The sequence below is a fragment of the Euphorbia lathyris genome, chromosome 2 (assembly GCF_963576675.1).
Source record: "Euphorbia lathyris chromosome 2, ddEupLath1.1, whole genome shotgun sequence".
NCBI classification, from domain to species: domain Eukaryota; kingdom Viridiplantae; phylum Streptophyta; class Magnoliopsida; order Malpighiales; family Euphorbiaceae; genus Euphorbia; species Euphorbia lathyris.
The window spans coordinates 90,964,848-90,978,066 of NC_088911.1; the positions used below are offsets into that span (position 1 = coordinate 90,964,848).

At 30.8% G+C, this 13,219-nt stretch overlaps 1 protein-coding gene and 1 non-coding gene across 4 annotated transcripts; one reads left to right on the plus strand and one right to left on the minus strand.

The window, feature by feature from the left end:
* The first annotated feature begins 474 nt into the window (after positions 1–474).
* On the plus strand, positions 475–4,028 carry LOC136218933 (uncharacterized). 3 transcript variants are annotated; one of them, XR_010683978.1, is made up of 7 exons: positions 475–746; positions 1,299–1,363; positions 1,462–1,491; positions 1,616–2,486; positions 2,688–2,954; positions 3,612–3,760; positions 3,867–4,028. XR_010683978.1 is itself a non-coding variant. In XM_066006113.1 (6 exons), the coding sequence occupies exons 1-6, from the start codon at positions 708–710 to the stop codon at positions 3,927–3,929; spliced, it is 1,335 nt and encodes a 444-aa protein (XP_065862185.1). In that variant the 5' UTR covers positions 480–707; the 3' UTR covers positions 3,930–4,028. The 3 variants fall into 3 exon arrangements, 1 of the variants encoding a protein (XP_065862185.1); XR_010683979.1 differs by having other exon boundaries at positions 476–746; positions 3,615–3,760; XM_066006113.1 differs by lacking the exon at positions 3,612–3,760 and having other exon boundaries at positions 480–746.
* A 6,679-nt stretch (positions 4,029–10,707) lies between these two features.
* TRNAV-AAC (transfer RNA valine (anticodon AAC)) lies at positions 10,708–10,781 on the minus strand. Its single transcript has one exon. It is a non-coding gene; the product is annotated as a tRNA-Val (tRNA).
* Between the last annotated feature and the right edge of the window lie 2,438 nt (positions 10,782–13,219).

The following is a 13,219-nucleotide window of genomic DNA, read 5'->3' on the forward strand; positions in this document are numbered from 1 at the left end:
CCAATTTAAATAGAGACTTGGAAAACCCGTTATTCATCCTCATATGTAATTATATTTTGACATATGAGCTTGACACGTCACATATTTTGAAGTTTATTTATCACATAAAATCTCTTATGTCAAAATATTTAATTAGATTAGAAAAGAAAAATAAATTTCCAAACTAAAATTTATTAAATTTAAGTATCAAAATACCGTCACGTGCTAATAGAATAATAATTATATCAAGTCTCCATTTAAATTTGATGAAATTGCACCATTTGGGATAAGTCAATGGTCAAATGTGACTAAATAATAAGTCAGAGGCTAAATAGTAAAATTTGATAAATCGAGGACCAAATAAATAGTGGTTTAAACCTTTCGAATTTGACCAACGGTCGAATTGTTTGTGCCAGCGCGGTCCGTTCAATCTTGTTAGGATATTGGGAAGACCATATTCTATAATCATGCTCCACATCTTAAGCCGTTGATTTTCATGGTCAAACATCTTCCAAATAAAGTTGACCAATCGAACAGTCATTATTTTCGTCAAACAAGGAGATAACAAATTGCCAGTACGTACCAGAAAAACGACGCCGCATAAAGTTATTCCAGTCCATTTTTGGTTCTCTGTTACGAATTATGATCTTTTCTACAACAGAGGTTTTCAGTTTCTTTCTTATTCTTCTTTTTCTCCATTGCTAAACAATAGTTTAGAGAAATCAGAAATGTCTCTGAAGATGGACAGAGATCACTGGGCGTTTCTGGTAAGCGCTTCTTCTGTTGAAAATATTTGATGATTTTGTGTTCCCTTTTCTTTTTATAGGCATTCTTTTGAAGGTTTATGAGTGTGCATCGGCTTTCTCTTTTGTATGTGGATTTCGTCGCATATATGATATGACTTGTGCTCATAATTAATGTGGTCTTCTCCATCTTATGTATGGGTTGCCCTTTCTTCTTTCTATCCGGATGGAGAATGTGGGTTTTTGAACTCATCGTATTTGTATCATTATTCGGAAATGCTAATGTGCGTTTTATGTGGAATTATTTTGATTTCATGTTCCTAATAGGATTTGATCCACCCGAACCCTAATCTTGCTGGTTTTACATTCCTTAACGCTCTTGTCTTCAAATCTTATTGTTCATGCCATATGATTGGTTCACATACCTGTTTTATAGCTGTATTCGAGTAAAGATAAGATCTGTTTGGAGTAACATCTTGTTTCAAGCTTCATCATTTAATGAATTGCCACTTCTTTGATTTCATTGCATTCTCTTATCACTCATTTATGTGTTTATTTTGGTTGTTGAATACATAGGACGAGATTGAAGCACCAATGTGGGTGAATCTTACTGAAGAAGCAAGGGGTAACTACACAGACGTGTAAGGGTTTTCAACTATTATTATTAGATTTTTCAATGGTCCTCAAAATCTAAACATTGTGTTGCAGTATTGATTATTTTCTATTTGTTCTGTTGCAGAGATGATGGGTGGTTTCGCACTAGTCATCAGTAAGTTCTTTCCTCTCCTTGACGAACTTTTTCCATTAGTTCTCCAATTTACAAAGAATTTTTCTTATTGAGTATCTAATGCATAATAGTAATGTTCAATAAGCTCAGTTATTGACATATTCAGGTACCATCAATGTCCTTCTCTTGAGTTAAAAGCTGTGTTTGCTTATTCTGGTGAAGCCAGTGCATCCTCTGGCATTGATGTAAGTGGACAATCTTCCCCAAAGCTTCCATCATCAGTCTCGGGATCAAGGGGCAAGCCCCGCAAAAGCAAAAGACAGAAGGAAGCTGATTATGTTTTTCCATGGATTAAGAAACATCCAGTGAAGGTTTTAAGTGGCAAGTCTTCATGGATTTCAGGATCTGGTGAGGAAATAAAACCCAAAGCAAGTTTTATAAATTCCAAAGGAACTTGGAGGCCAAAAAGAAGCGTTGGTGTTGAGAGGGATTTAACTGGCAATGCCAAAGAAAATAATTTTAAAGCTATATCCAACCCTGGAGATTCTAAAGGAAGTTTGAGTTGTATGGAGCATCAGGCGGTTGATAGCAATACAAGTACCATTACTTCTGATAATGAACAGAAAATACAGCCAAAGAACCTGGAAGTATCAAGTCAAGCATTTGGTCATTCAAATGGACTTTTGTCAGCCTTGAGGACTAGTCTTAGGAAAAGCTGTGTTACAAGGCAAGCATCTAGAGTAGATGTTAGTAAGAAGGAATCAAGAGACAGCAATTCTGCATCCGGCAACTCTAGTGTAGGGTCTTCTTCAAAGCCTTGCTATAAGAATTCAACTTTTCAATTGAAGCAGCAAAGAGAACAAATAGCTGATAGCAGAAATGAGGCAAGGACAACAAGAGTAATAAGAAGCAAAGTGAAAGATTCTACTTTATCCAAGGTTTCGGATATTCAAGTGAAAGAAGGAACCCGTAATTCTAGACCAGGTAGGATAAATAATGGATCAAAGCCAGACAACCATAATGCCACAAAGCCAAAGGTTAGAAGATGTAGAAATTAGGGGCAAGTATTATGAACTTGTTTTTACTGTGATATTTCAAAATATTCATTTTTACAAGTTGCACCTAAATATATCATTAATATCTTTTATCAAAGTAATTGACTGTTGAGATAATCGATAATTGAATTTATGAAATATCTTTTATGTGGTAACAAGATCAAATTGATCAAAATTTTGCAGGCACAAAATCAGATGGTTCGTGCAAAAGCTTTAATGCCACTTGGAGTGAATGAACAGCACTCATCACATCATGCTGCCAAAGCCCAGAAAATGGTTGCACACAACAGATTGGTTAGTACTGGAAATGAGAATAAAACTGGAAGACTACTTGTGAACCAGAAAGGAAATGGTGGATATATCACAACTGGAGTCATGGCTAGGGGTCCAAAGGGGACAAAACAGGACACACTTTTTAAGGGGAATAGATCAAGATTGACTGGTCCGAAGGTATTAATTTTGATTATTGATTTGCAGCACAGCCTTGAAATTTTGATTAATTATGATGAAGATCAATTATCATTTTCTATTTCAGAACATAGCGTTGCATACTTAATTAGAAATTAAAAGCAAATAAAGTTTAGATTAGGTTACCGCTTTCAGTCCTCAGCTAGATTGGCTGATACATAGGTATTAATTTTGATTATTGATTTGCAGCACAGCCTTGAAATTTTGATTAATTATGATGAAATTCAATTATCATTTTCTATTTTAGAACATAGTGTTGCATATTTAATTAGAAATTAAAAGCAAATAAGGTTGCCTCTTTCAGTCCTCAATTAGATGTTGCATAAATAGAGAAATTGAATTTTAAACAGTTGTTTTGATGATTAGAAATTCGATTCAGATTCTTGTTATAGAAGAGTCTTTTGTATTATTTGCATCTTGTGGAAACTGTTTTCCCTGTATTCCGTTTGGTTTATTGCAAGGACGAAAGAAGTTTGAAGTTTGAAGGTTGTCTTTTCCACTTGCACAACTTCTGGGCAATCCAAGGGAATTGTCATGGTTTCTTCATATTTCAGTCCCTCATAATATATGTGCAGAAGTGGAGGGAAGATTTATTTGCTGCTAAAAAATTAAAATAATATTTTCCTTCTTGCTTATTAGCAGCTCTTATGTTTGGTGGAAGAGACAGCTACAGTTTGGAGGGGCCTTCAACTTGTGCAAAACAATGCTGCCTTATTAAGCATCTGATATTGACTGTGTTGCAAATGATAAAACGACATTCTTTTTTATAATCTTCAGCATACATATATGTTAGTATACTTTATAAATTTTACACCTAGAATTGTTTTACTAGAAACTGAATGCTAGAATATTGAGTGACAGAGTAGCTGACTTGCATGAAATTATTTTGAACAGGAAAAGGTTAGCAGTCCCAGAAGTAAACGAGGAATGACTACAGAGAGGGTGTATCTTCGATGAGCTGGTGTTGGTATGTTAGTTTCTGTGTACATAAATTCTTGACCTTGTCTAACTACAGAGCAAGCAGGGAATATTCCAAATTACTAGGGGCAATTTTTATACGGCTTCCCCTTTTCAATAGTCATGCTTAGCTTTCATGCACAGAAGCTTTCTAGTTCATTTCTTTATTGAACTCTTTGTCACTCTTACCTTGTGAAATTTGATACACAATTAATTGAGGGTTGGAATACTTTAAAGTGTCTCTAAATGTTGTAAGTTGATGTTGATTGGTATATATGAAAACATAAGTAATCTCGCTACTGAGCTCTAAAAGAGTTTGATCATGTGCTATATGAGAGTCTTCCATCGATGGCCACAAAGTTGCCCCCTAGTTCCTGTATGTTCATTCATTTATCTCAGGCTTTAAATCATCTCACTCAGTAACTACTTAATGCCCATAATAATTATCAAGATTTTTAACTATTTGACTTCTAATCAATTATTTCTTTACATTTATCAACAAATCTTTATATCTCAAACACTAATGGAAAATGATATCGGATTCAGAACATGTTTTTTTTGTATATAATAATGAATTTCAAGGTATAGATGAAAATTTTTAAGGTCACTTTTGGTATGTTTTAGTGCAATATAATGGAATGGAATGATGATTTTAGTACAATGTTTGATGAGCAAAAATTTTAAAAAATAAATTGATGACCTTGTCTAAAAACGAGAAAAAAAAATTGGGAAAGACGAGGAAAACGAGAAAAGAAGAAAATAGAAGACCCAACAAAAATGAGAAAAGAAGAAAAATAAAAAAAAATAAAAACAGAAAAAATTAGAAAATAGAAAAGCGAGAAAAATAAGAAAATGAGACAAACGGGAAAAATTGGGTTTGTTTTTTCGTTGTTTCATGTTTTTCTTGATTTTCTTTTTTTTTCATGTTTTTGTTTTTTTTTCATTTTTTTTTTTGTTTTTCACGTTTTTTTCGTTTTTCACATTTTTTTTCATTCTTCACGTTTTCCCTCTTATGCAATTTTCATGTTTTCCCTCTATTTTTTTCGTGTTCCATGTTTCCCTGCTTTTTGTGTGTATTTTTCACGTTTTTAGATTTTTCTCGATTCTTACGTTTTCACGTTTTTTCTTCTATTTTGGATCAAGTAAAAAAAACCATGTGGTTTGGTTTTTTTGCAAACGCATCTCCGTATTTTAAAAACTTACAAACGTGAATGATAAGGATTCGGATCCTCTCCTGTTGACTAAAAACAGGAGAGGTCCTGTTGATTTAATCCAGACCATCAGTCAAATTTTAAAGGCTCGGATGTTATTTAACTAGTTTTCTATTTTAAAAGTTATCTCAAATTTAAGTTAACAATATTTTACCGAAAACTCTCCCCACTCATTCCTCTTCTATTTATTTATGTAATTTTTACTTAGGCATTCTCAAACTAAGGTTTTAAAGTAAATTAGTATCTTAAAGGTTTAATACATCATTTGCACCATGAACTTGGCTAAAATGGTTAATTGGTCCCTTAAACTTTCAAAGTGTTTCGATAGTTCTCTGAATTTGCATAAAATGTTCAGTTAGCCCCCTAAACTTGTGTAAAATGTTATCAATTAATCATTCAGTTGTAAAAAATTAAGTCAAATGCGGAAGATATGTTACACGTGTCTTAGAATGTTATTACATACTTCACAAAATAGATTAAAACATTTTTAAAAATAATTTCTTATTTATTTGACTATAAAATATTTTCTTCTCTATTATTAGAATCACATATCCCGATCTTGGTCGTTTTACTTTGGCTTAATACATCATTTGCCCCCTGAACTTGTCCAAAAAGCTTGATTGGCCCTCTGAACTTTTAAAGTGTTCCGATAGCCCCCTGAACTTGCATAAAATGTTCAGTTAGCCCCCTGAACTTGCGTAAAATATAATTAATTGATCACTCGGTCGTAAAAAAGTAAGTTAAGTACGGAAGATGTATTCCACGAGTCTTAAAAAAAGTAAAACGACCAAAATCGGAGTATACGTTTCTAATATTAGAGAAGACAAGTTGTATAATTGAGCAAACAATAACTTCCTTTTAAATCTATTTTTTAATTATGTAATAACATTCTAAGATGCGTGAAATACATCTTCCGCGTTTAACTTATTTTTTTACGACCGAGTGATCAATTGATTACATTTTACGCAAGTTCAGGGGCTAACTGAACATTTTATGCAAGTTCAGGGGGCCAATCAAGCTTTTTGGACAAGTTCACGGGGCAAATGATGTATTAAGCCTTTTACTTTTTTAAGATGCGTGCAACATATCTTCCGCATTTAACTTACTTTTTTACAACTGAGTGATTAATTGATTACATTTTATGCAGTTCAGGGGGCTAAGCGACATTTTATGTAAGTTCAGGGGGCTATCGAGACATTTTGAAAGTTCAGGGAGATTACATTTTATGCAGTTCAGGGGGCTAAGCGACATTTTATGTAAGTTCAGGGGGCTATCGAGACATTTTGAAAGTTCAGGGAGCCAATCAACCATTTTGGACAGATTCAGGAGGCAAATGATGTATTAATCTTATCTTAAACTATTAAATCATCAATCTGGTCTCTGAATTAAACAGAAATCGCGAGTTGAGTCTTTATTCTAAACAAAAATCATCAATTAAGGTCTCATCGAAATTCATTCGGTTGAACAGTTTCAGATCCTTTTCACCAAACACATTTCGAACCAACACAAAGATTATTATAGTATATATCAAATAGTCATATTTTCTGATTTTAGAATATGATAGGGACTCAATTGATGATTTTTGCTTAGTTCAAAGACTTGATTAATGATTTTAATAGTTTAAGGTCTTAATTAACTTTAAATTTTTAGTTTGGGGATCCAATTGGTCTAATGCTTTAAAATAAATTTCAAGCGTTGATAAGATAAAGGCTTAATACATTAAAAATAAAAATGTGACTAAAACACGTGGGGTGAGTGGGGAGAGTTTTCGGTAAAATATTATTAAGTTAAATTTGAGATCTGTTAGTTTTTTAACTTTTAAAATAGAAAACTAGTTAAATAACATTTGAGCCTTTAAAATTTAATTGATGGTCTGGATTAAATCAACAGGCCCTCTCCTGTTTTTAGTCAACAGGAGAGGATCCAAATCCGAATGATAAAGGTACTTTTATCTTTTAAATATTCAAAATTTTAACATTTTTTTTATCTTTCTTTTTCCTTACCGATCTTTCTTTCTGCACTTCTCTTCTCATCTCTCTTGCATAAATTGAAACCCACAAAACTAACAAAATTTACATAATTGAAATCCTCAACATAACAAAGTTAAACGGCTTTAAATGTTTCCCCTTTTTTTTACAACGTGAACCTCAGACACTTGTTTGTAAGTTTTTAAAATTTGGAATTGCGTTTGTAAATGGGTCAAACCAGATGATTTTTATTGGGGGAGAATTCAAATAAACACTAAAAAAATAACATTTTTTATTCCTAAACTACCAAAAACAAGAATTATTTGGAAAATTACAAGATAATAAAAAGAAATGATACTAAAATATCATTTTTACTAAATACCAAACTCAATAGAAAGGAGTACTAAGCCAACCTATCTAAAATTCTTTTCATTTAAGCTACGCACAAACTCTAGATTAAAACGTGAAGCAATTTCACATTCGATATCTCCATGGAAATCCAGATCTCATTACTAGATAATCAAAAGAAATAATACTAAAATATCATTTTTACAACATTAAATACCAAATTCGATAGAAAGGAGTACTAAGCCAACCTATCTGAAATTCTTTCCATTTAAGATACGTACAAACTCTAAATTAAAACGTGAAGCAATTTCACATTCGATATCTCCATGGAAATTCAGATCTCATTACTACAAAAAAAAACATGGATTAACTGATATTTTTTTTATTTTAAATAAAGACATTAAATAAAATTTGAAAACAAAAAATCAAGTTTAAAAAGCTAAGGAACCGAAAGAAAGAAAAAAATAAAACAACATCATCGCGATTCTAATACAGGTAAAAAAATAAATAAAAATAATCTAAAATGATTAAAAATAGAAAAAATAACTACAACAATCTAAATATATATATATATATTAAAACATCCAATTTTAATACTTTCATTCCATTTTAATATTACGTAAATTTAATGAAATTGGATTAAAGCCAATGAAAATAAATGTTATCGATTATAACACAATTTCAAAACATTGAAAGTTTTAATAAAAGGTAGAAAACAATGTCTAAATCCACTCCTTTTAAATAATATTCCAAAAAGTAACACAAAAAACTCACAACACCAACTACAACAAAAATATTAACACATACAAAATAAACTCAAGAGAAACCAATAGAAACACAACAATTCATAAACAATAATTCCATTAAAACAACTTTAAGTATAAATATACATAAAATACACTAACTTTCATTTGATTCTAAATTCTAATGCGACAAAAAGTCACCAAAAGTAAAGCAAAGACAAATGAATAGAAGTTGGTTAAATGAAAGTGATTGAGAAAAAAAATAAAAATAAAACATGCTTAAAATTAGAGCGGTAAATGAGCTGAGCCGTTCAAGGGAGGATTGGTATTCGATTCGATTTATAAACGAGCCGAACTTGAGCACGACGAAGCTCGGTTCCAAAGCTCGCGAACAGACTCGATCATAGATTCATGAATAAGCTCGATTATAATGTTCATGAACACGTTCGTGAGCAAGCTTGGTTCGATTATTTTTTTAATAATAATATTTCTATAAAGAGAGAAATGTAAACAATGTAGTTTTGTATAAACATTCAAATCAATATAATTTTTTTTTAAAGTCGTGCGCAATGCACTTACATTAAACAAAGGTAAGCTCTCAACAACAGACAAAAAGCTTCATAGGTAAGCTCTCAACCAACAGACTAAGAGTTTCAAATCAATATAATTAATGACATAATTAATGCATTATTTGCGAGCGAAGTTCATGAACTGAATTAACAAGCTGGTCACGAGCAACGCTCGTGAATAGCTCGTGAGCAGTTTATAAACAGAATGTTAAGTTCGAGCTCAACCTCGTTAATTTTATAACTAGCCATGTATGAGCATACCAAAGCTGGGCTCAGTTCGGCTCGATTACAACCCTACTTGAAATAAGTTACAATGAAATCTACTAAATTACGGTTACAAACAATTCAGCATAATTTCACAAAAACTTAAAACACGATATAAAAAATTCATAATAATTTCACAAAAACTTAAAACACGATATAAAAAATTCATCTCATATCATTCGATTTAACCTAATTTAAACCAATTTCTTTTAATTTTTTACTTTTTTTTTAATATTTTACGATTTCATTCGATTTCTTCCAATTTCTTTAAATTTATAAGTATTTCATATAATCTAATCAAATTTAACATCTAACAAATTACTTAAAAAAAAAACATGACTAGAAACAACACAACAAAATTATATGAAATTGAATAAAATACAAAGAAAAAATATACATACATTCAATTTTCAAACAACTAAAACTTCTCCCAAAACCGATTTACTAGAAAACTTTTTCAACGGCATTTGTTTCCTAAATTCTTCACCATCTTCATCTGAACAATTTTTCCACTATCATTCTTATAAGAAGACTCAACATTCTTCACAGCATCATTTTTCATAGAAAGTTTTTTTATTTTGATCACCATGTAACTTCTTCCCCAAATATTTATTCAGTTTTTTTTCACAGAGTCACTACCTTCAAAAACATGTTTCCTCTTTCGATTCTTATCAAAAAATAATTCAACCAAATGTTTATCTTAATAACCATTAGAATCAATAGAAGTCGAACAATTATCTTTGTTAAAAGAAGAACTAAAATCCAATTTCTTATCAACTTTCACCGTTTATGAAATACAATAAAAAAACATATTGAATACAAAAAAACAATAAATAGAAACAAAAATCACGATACCATAAACACAGATGAATAAAAATTCAAACGAAAAAATGAAGGAAGACGATAAAAGTAAACTCTAAAAACGAGACAAGTCAAAGAAAAAGACAAGCAAAACAACACGAGAACAATGAATGGTAAAAATAAATACAAGACATAAAAAAAAACGGTATTAAAAAAAAAAAAATTAAAGAAAGGCATGTTCAAAAAATGCCAAAGTTATGCCGCGAAATGTACCCCAAAAGTGGGCATTTCATAAAATTTCCATTTTTTTTTATTTGTAGCTTTTTTTTTTATCTATTTCACGTTTTTTTTGTATTTTTTGTATTTTTCTTTACATTTTTTTTTTCCGTTTTTCATATTTTTCATGTTTGTCCCTTTTTTTACACATTCCCGTTTTTTCATTTTTCAGTTTTCTCTTTTTTCCTTCCATATTAATATGGCTAATCAAACATTGGATTAAGTTTGATAAATTAAGAATTCAAATTTTATTTTTTAGATTATAAGATTTATGAATTGGACTCTGGAATTTATAAATTAGAGCATAAAATTATACTTTATATATATATATATATATATATATATATATATATATATATATATATAGCGGGCACAAGATAATCATATTAAGAATTATGTTTTTTTAGTATGATTTAATTATAATTTTATAATTAGAAATAATTAAATATAATTTTGGATTCATTATATGAAAATCATAAATGATAACTAAACCCATATTTACTAAAAAGAAAAGGAGCCCAATTAGTCCTGAATCGCGCACAAAGCCCAAACTTACTACACATGAAAGGCCCAATTTCAAACCAAAAATAAAATAAAATTGGCTTCGCCCAGGCTCGAACTGGAGACCTTCAGTGTGTTAGACTGACGTGATAGCCAACTACACCACGAAACCTTGTTGTTAGGCATTCCATTACATTGGATATTATTGTCTGAAAAATGGGCCTAAGTATCAAAACTACAACTGTTAATTTAAATACGTAAATATCACTCATTGACATCGACATAAAACAAAAACGCCACTAAAAATTGGGGATACTACCTTGCATACATTTTTTTTTTTCAATAAGCACAGGAATTAAGGTAAAAATAACCCCTAAAATTAACAATCAATTTAGTTAAAAATGAATTTTAGGCATTGATTCAACTTTCAAATTTACAATATTTGACAAATTAGTAAAATTTTAGAAATTTTAATTATAAAAATGATTGCATTTCTAATTTATCAAATATATATCAACTTGGGAGTTGACTTGATACTTAAAATTCAATTTAGATTAAATTAATCTTATCAATTGATTGAACCTTATCACATGTATAATTTCATACTACAATCACATAAACTTATTAAAAATAAAACAAAATACTTATCAATATTTTTGTTGTTTAATAAAATTGAAAAAATAAATATTAAATTTTATTTTATTTTTTAAAACAAAAAAGAAAGGCAAAAAGCATCCTGAGGCCCCTGATTTTTCATTGTTTGGTGCATTAAGCCCTCGATCTTTTATTTAGACACATTGAGCCCCTGATCTTTCACAATTTGGTGCATTAAGCCCTCGATCTTTCATTTAGACACATTGAGCCATTGATCTTTCATATATGGGTGTATTAGATCCTTCCATAAATCAATTAATATATAGGTTTATTAAGGGCATGTTTGGTGTGACAACAAATGATGTTCTAAAAATAACAAATTCTAAAATAAAAAATATATTATACAAATTAATAAAAATAATTTAAATAAAAAATAAAAAATTTATTGAACACAATAAAACCTTGTTTTTCGATAATTATTGTTCTAAAAATAAAAATAATGTTAAAATTGAAGCACATTTTGTAGAAATAAGAAAGGTAATTTTATCAATAACAAGTAACTACAAACAACTGTTCATGAAAATAGTTTTTCGTGAAAAGCTCCAAAATGTTGCAGTGTCTAGAGAAAATGCGAAACGCTGCAGTTATATAAATCTAACCAAACATGCCCTTAATAAACCTATATATTAATTGATTTATGGAAGGGCCTAATACACCCATATATGAAAGATCAAGGGCTTAATGTGTCTAAATGAAAGATCGAGGGCTTAATGCACCAAATGATGAAAGATCAGAGACTTAATGTGTCTAAATAAAAGATCAAGGGCTTAATACACCAAACAATGAAAGATCAGGGGCCTCACGATACTTTTTGCCAAAAAGAAACTTCAAACTAAAACATCAGAAAGAAAATGCAGAGTATTGTCCCAAAACATGACCCAATCGATAGAATAACCCGTGTTACTATTCCACTAACGTTGCACAAAATAATAAGAAAATTTTGCCAAGTATAATTTTACAATCATCTATAATAAGATATCAAAAGTAGACAAATCCTGAGTAGAGGTTACCCTGAGAAGCTCTGAACCATCTGAAAAGCCAATTTGGATGAGGTCTCCATCCCTTAATGATAAGATATCATTGTGATCTTTAGTGAAACCCCAAAAATAACCCAACTTAAATGTCTACGATTTCGGTTAAGTATACCCATTTTTGTTAAAGTCGCAAGGTGCGCTAAGGCATTGAGGGGTTCTAGGCGCAAGGTGAGACGCGTGCCTTTCTCGAACATAAGGAGCATAAAATGAAATAAAATATATAAGTCATGTATGACAAATAGTTGTTGACTGCTCTTAATTCCTTTATATTCTTTCTATATTTACTCTTGATGTTTTTATTTGAATCAAGGTTAATATTAATCTTATTTGAATTAGATTAGTAGTCGAGCTTTATCAAATTTTTATTTTATTGAAAACAAAAATTTAAAAAAAAAAAAACTCTAGTGAAAACCCTCAGATCCTCCTTGATTCAGGCTCCGAGAAGCGAGACACGCAAGACGAGGGCATTTGGTACCACGTCTCACTTTTTGCATTCAAGGCTCAAAACCTTGAGCCTTGAGTGTAACGACCCGGTCCAGAGTGAGTGGTGTCGAGATAGAAGGTCTGAGTTATGAGATGGCAATGGGTATGAATGAACTGAATCCCACATCGGAAATGGAGAGGGAGTGATTGGAGCTTATTAGTGAGATGTGAATCCAATACATGCATACGCGTTTTAAAGCCGTGAGGCTCAAGATGTTGGATTTGAGCCAAAGCGGACAATATTTACATGGTATTAGCTAGGGTGTTACATTGAGTGAGGCGTGCCTTTAACAACGATTAGTACACCATAGTAGCATCAATATAACCAAGACGATTCTTTATTAAATTAATTTTTTCAGCATTAAGAGTAGTTTCTATAAGGATGTTCATTCTAGGCTTTTTTAGATTGACTATCATCAGAACAATGACTAACCAAAAT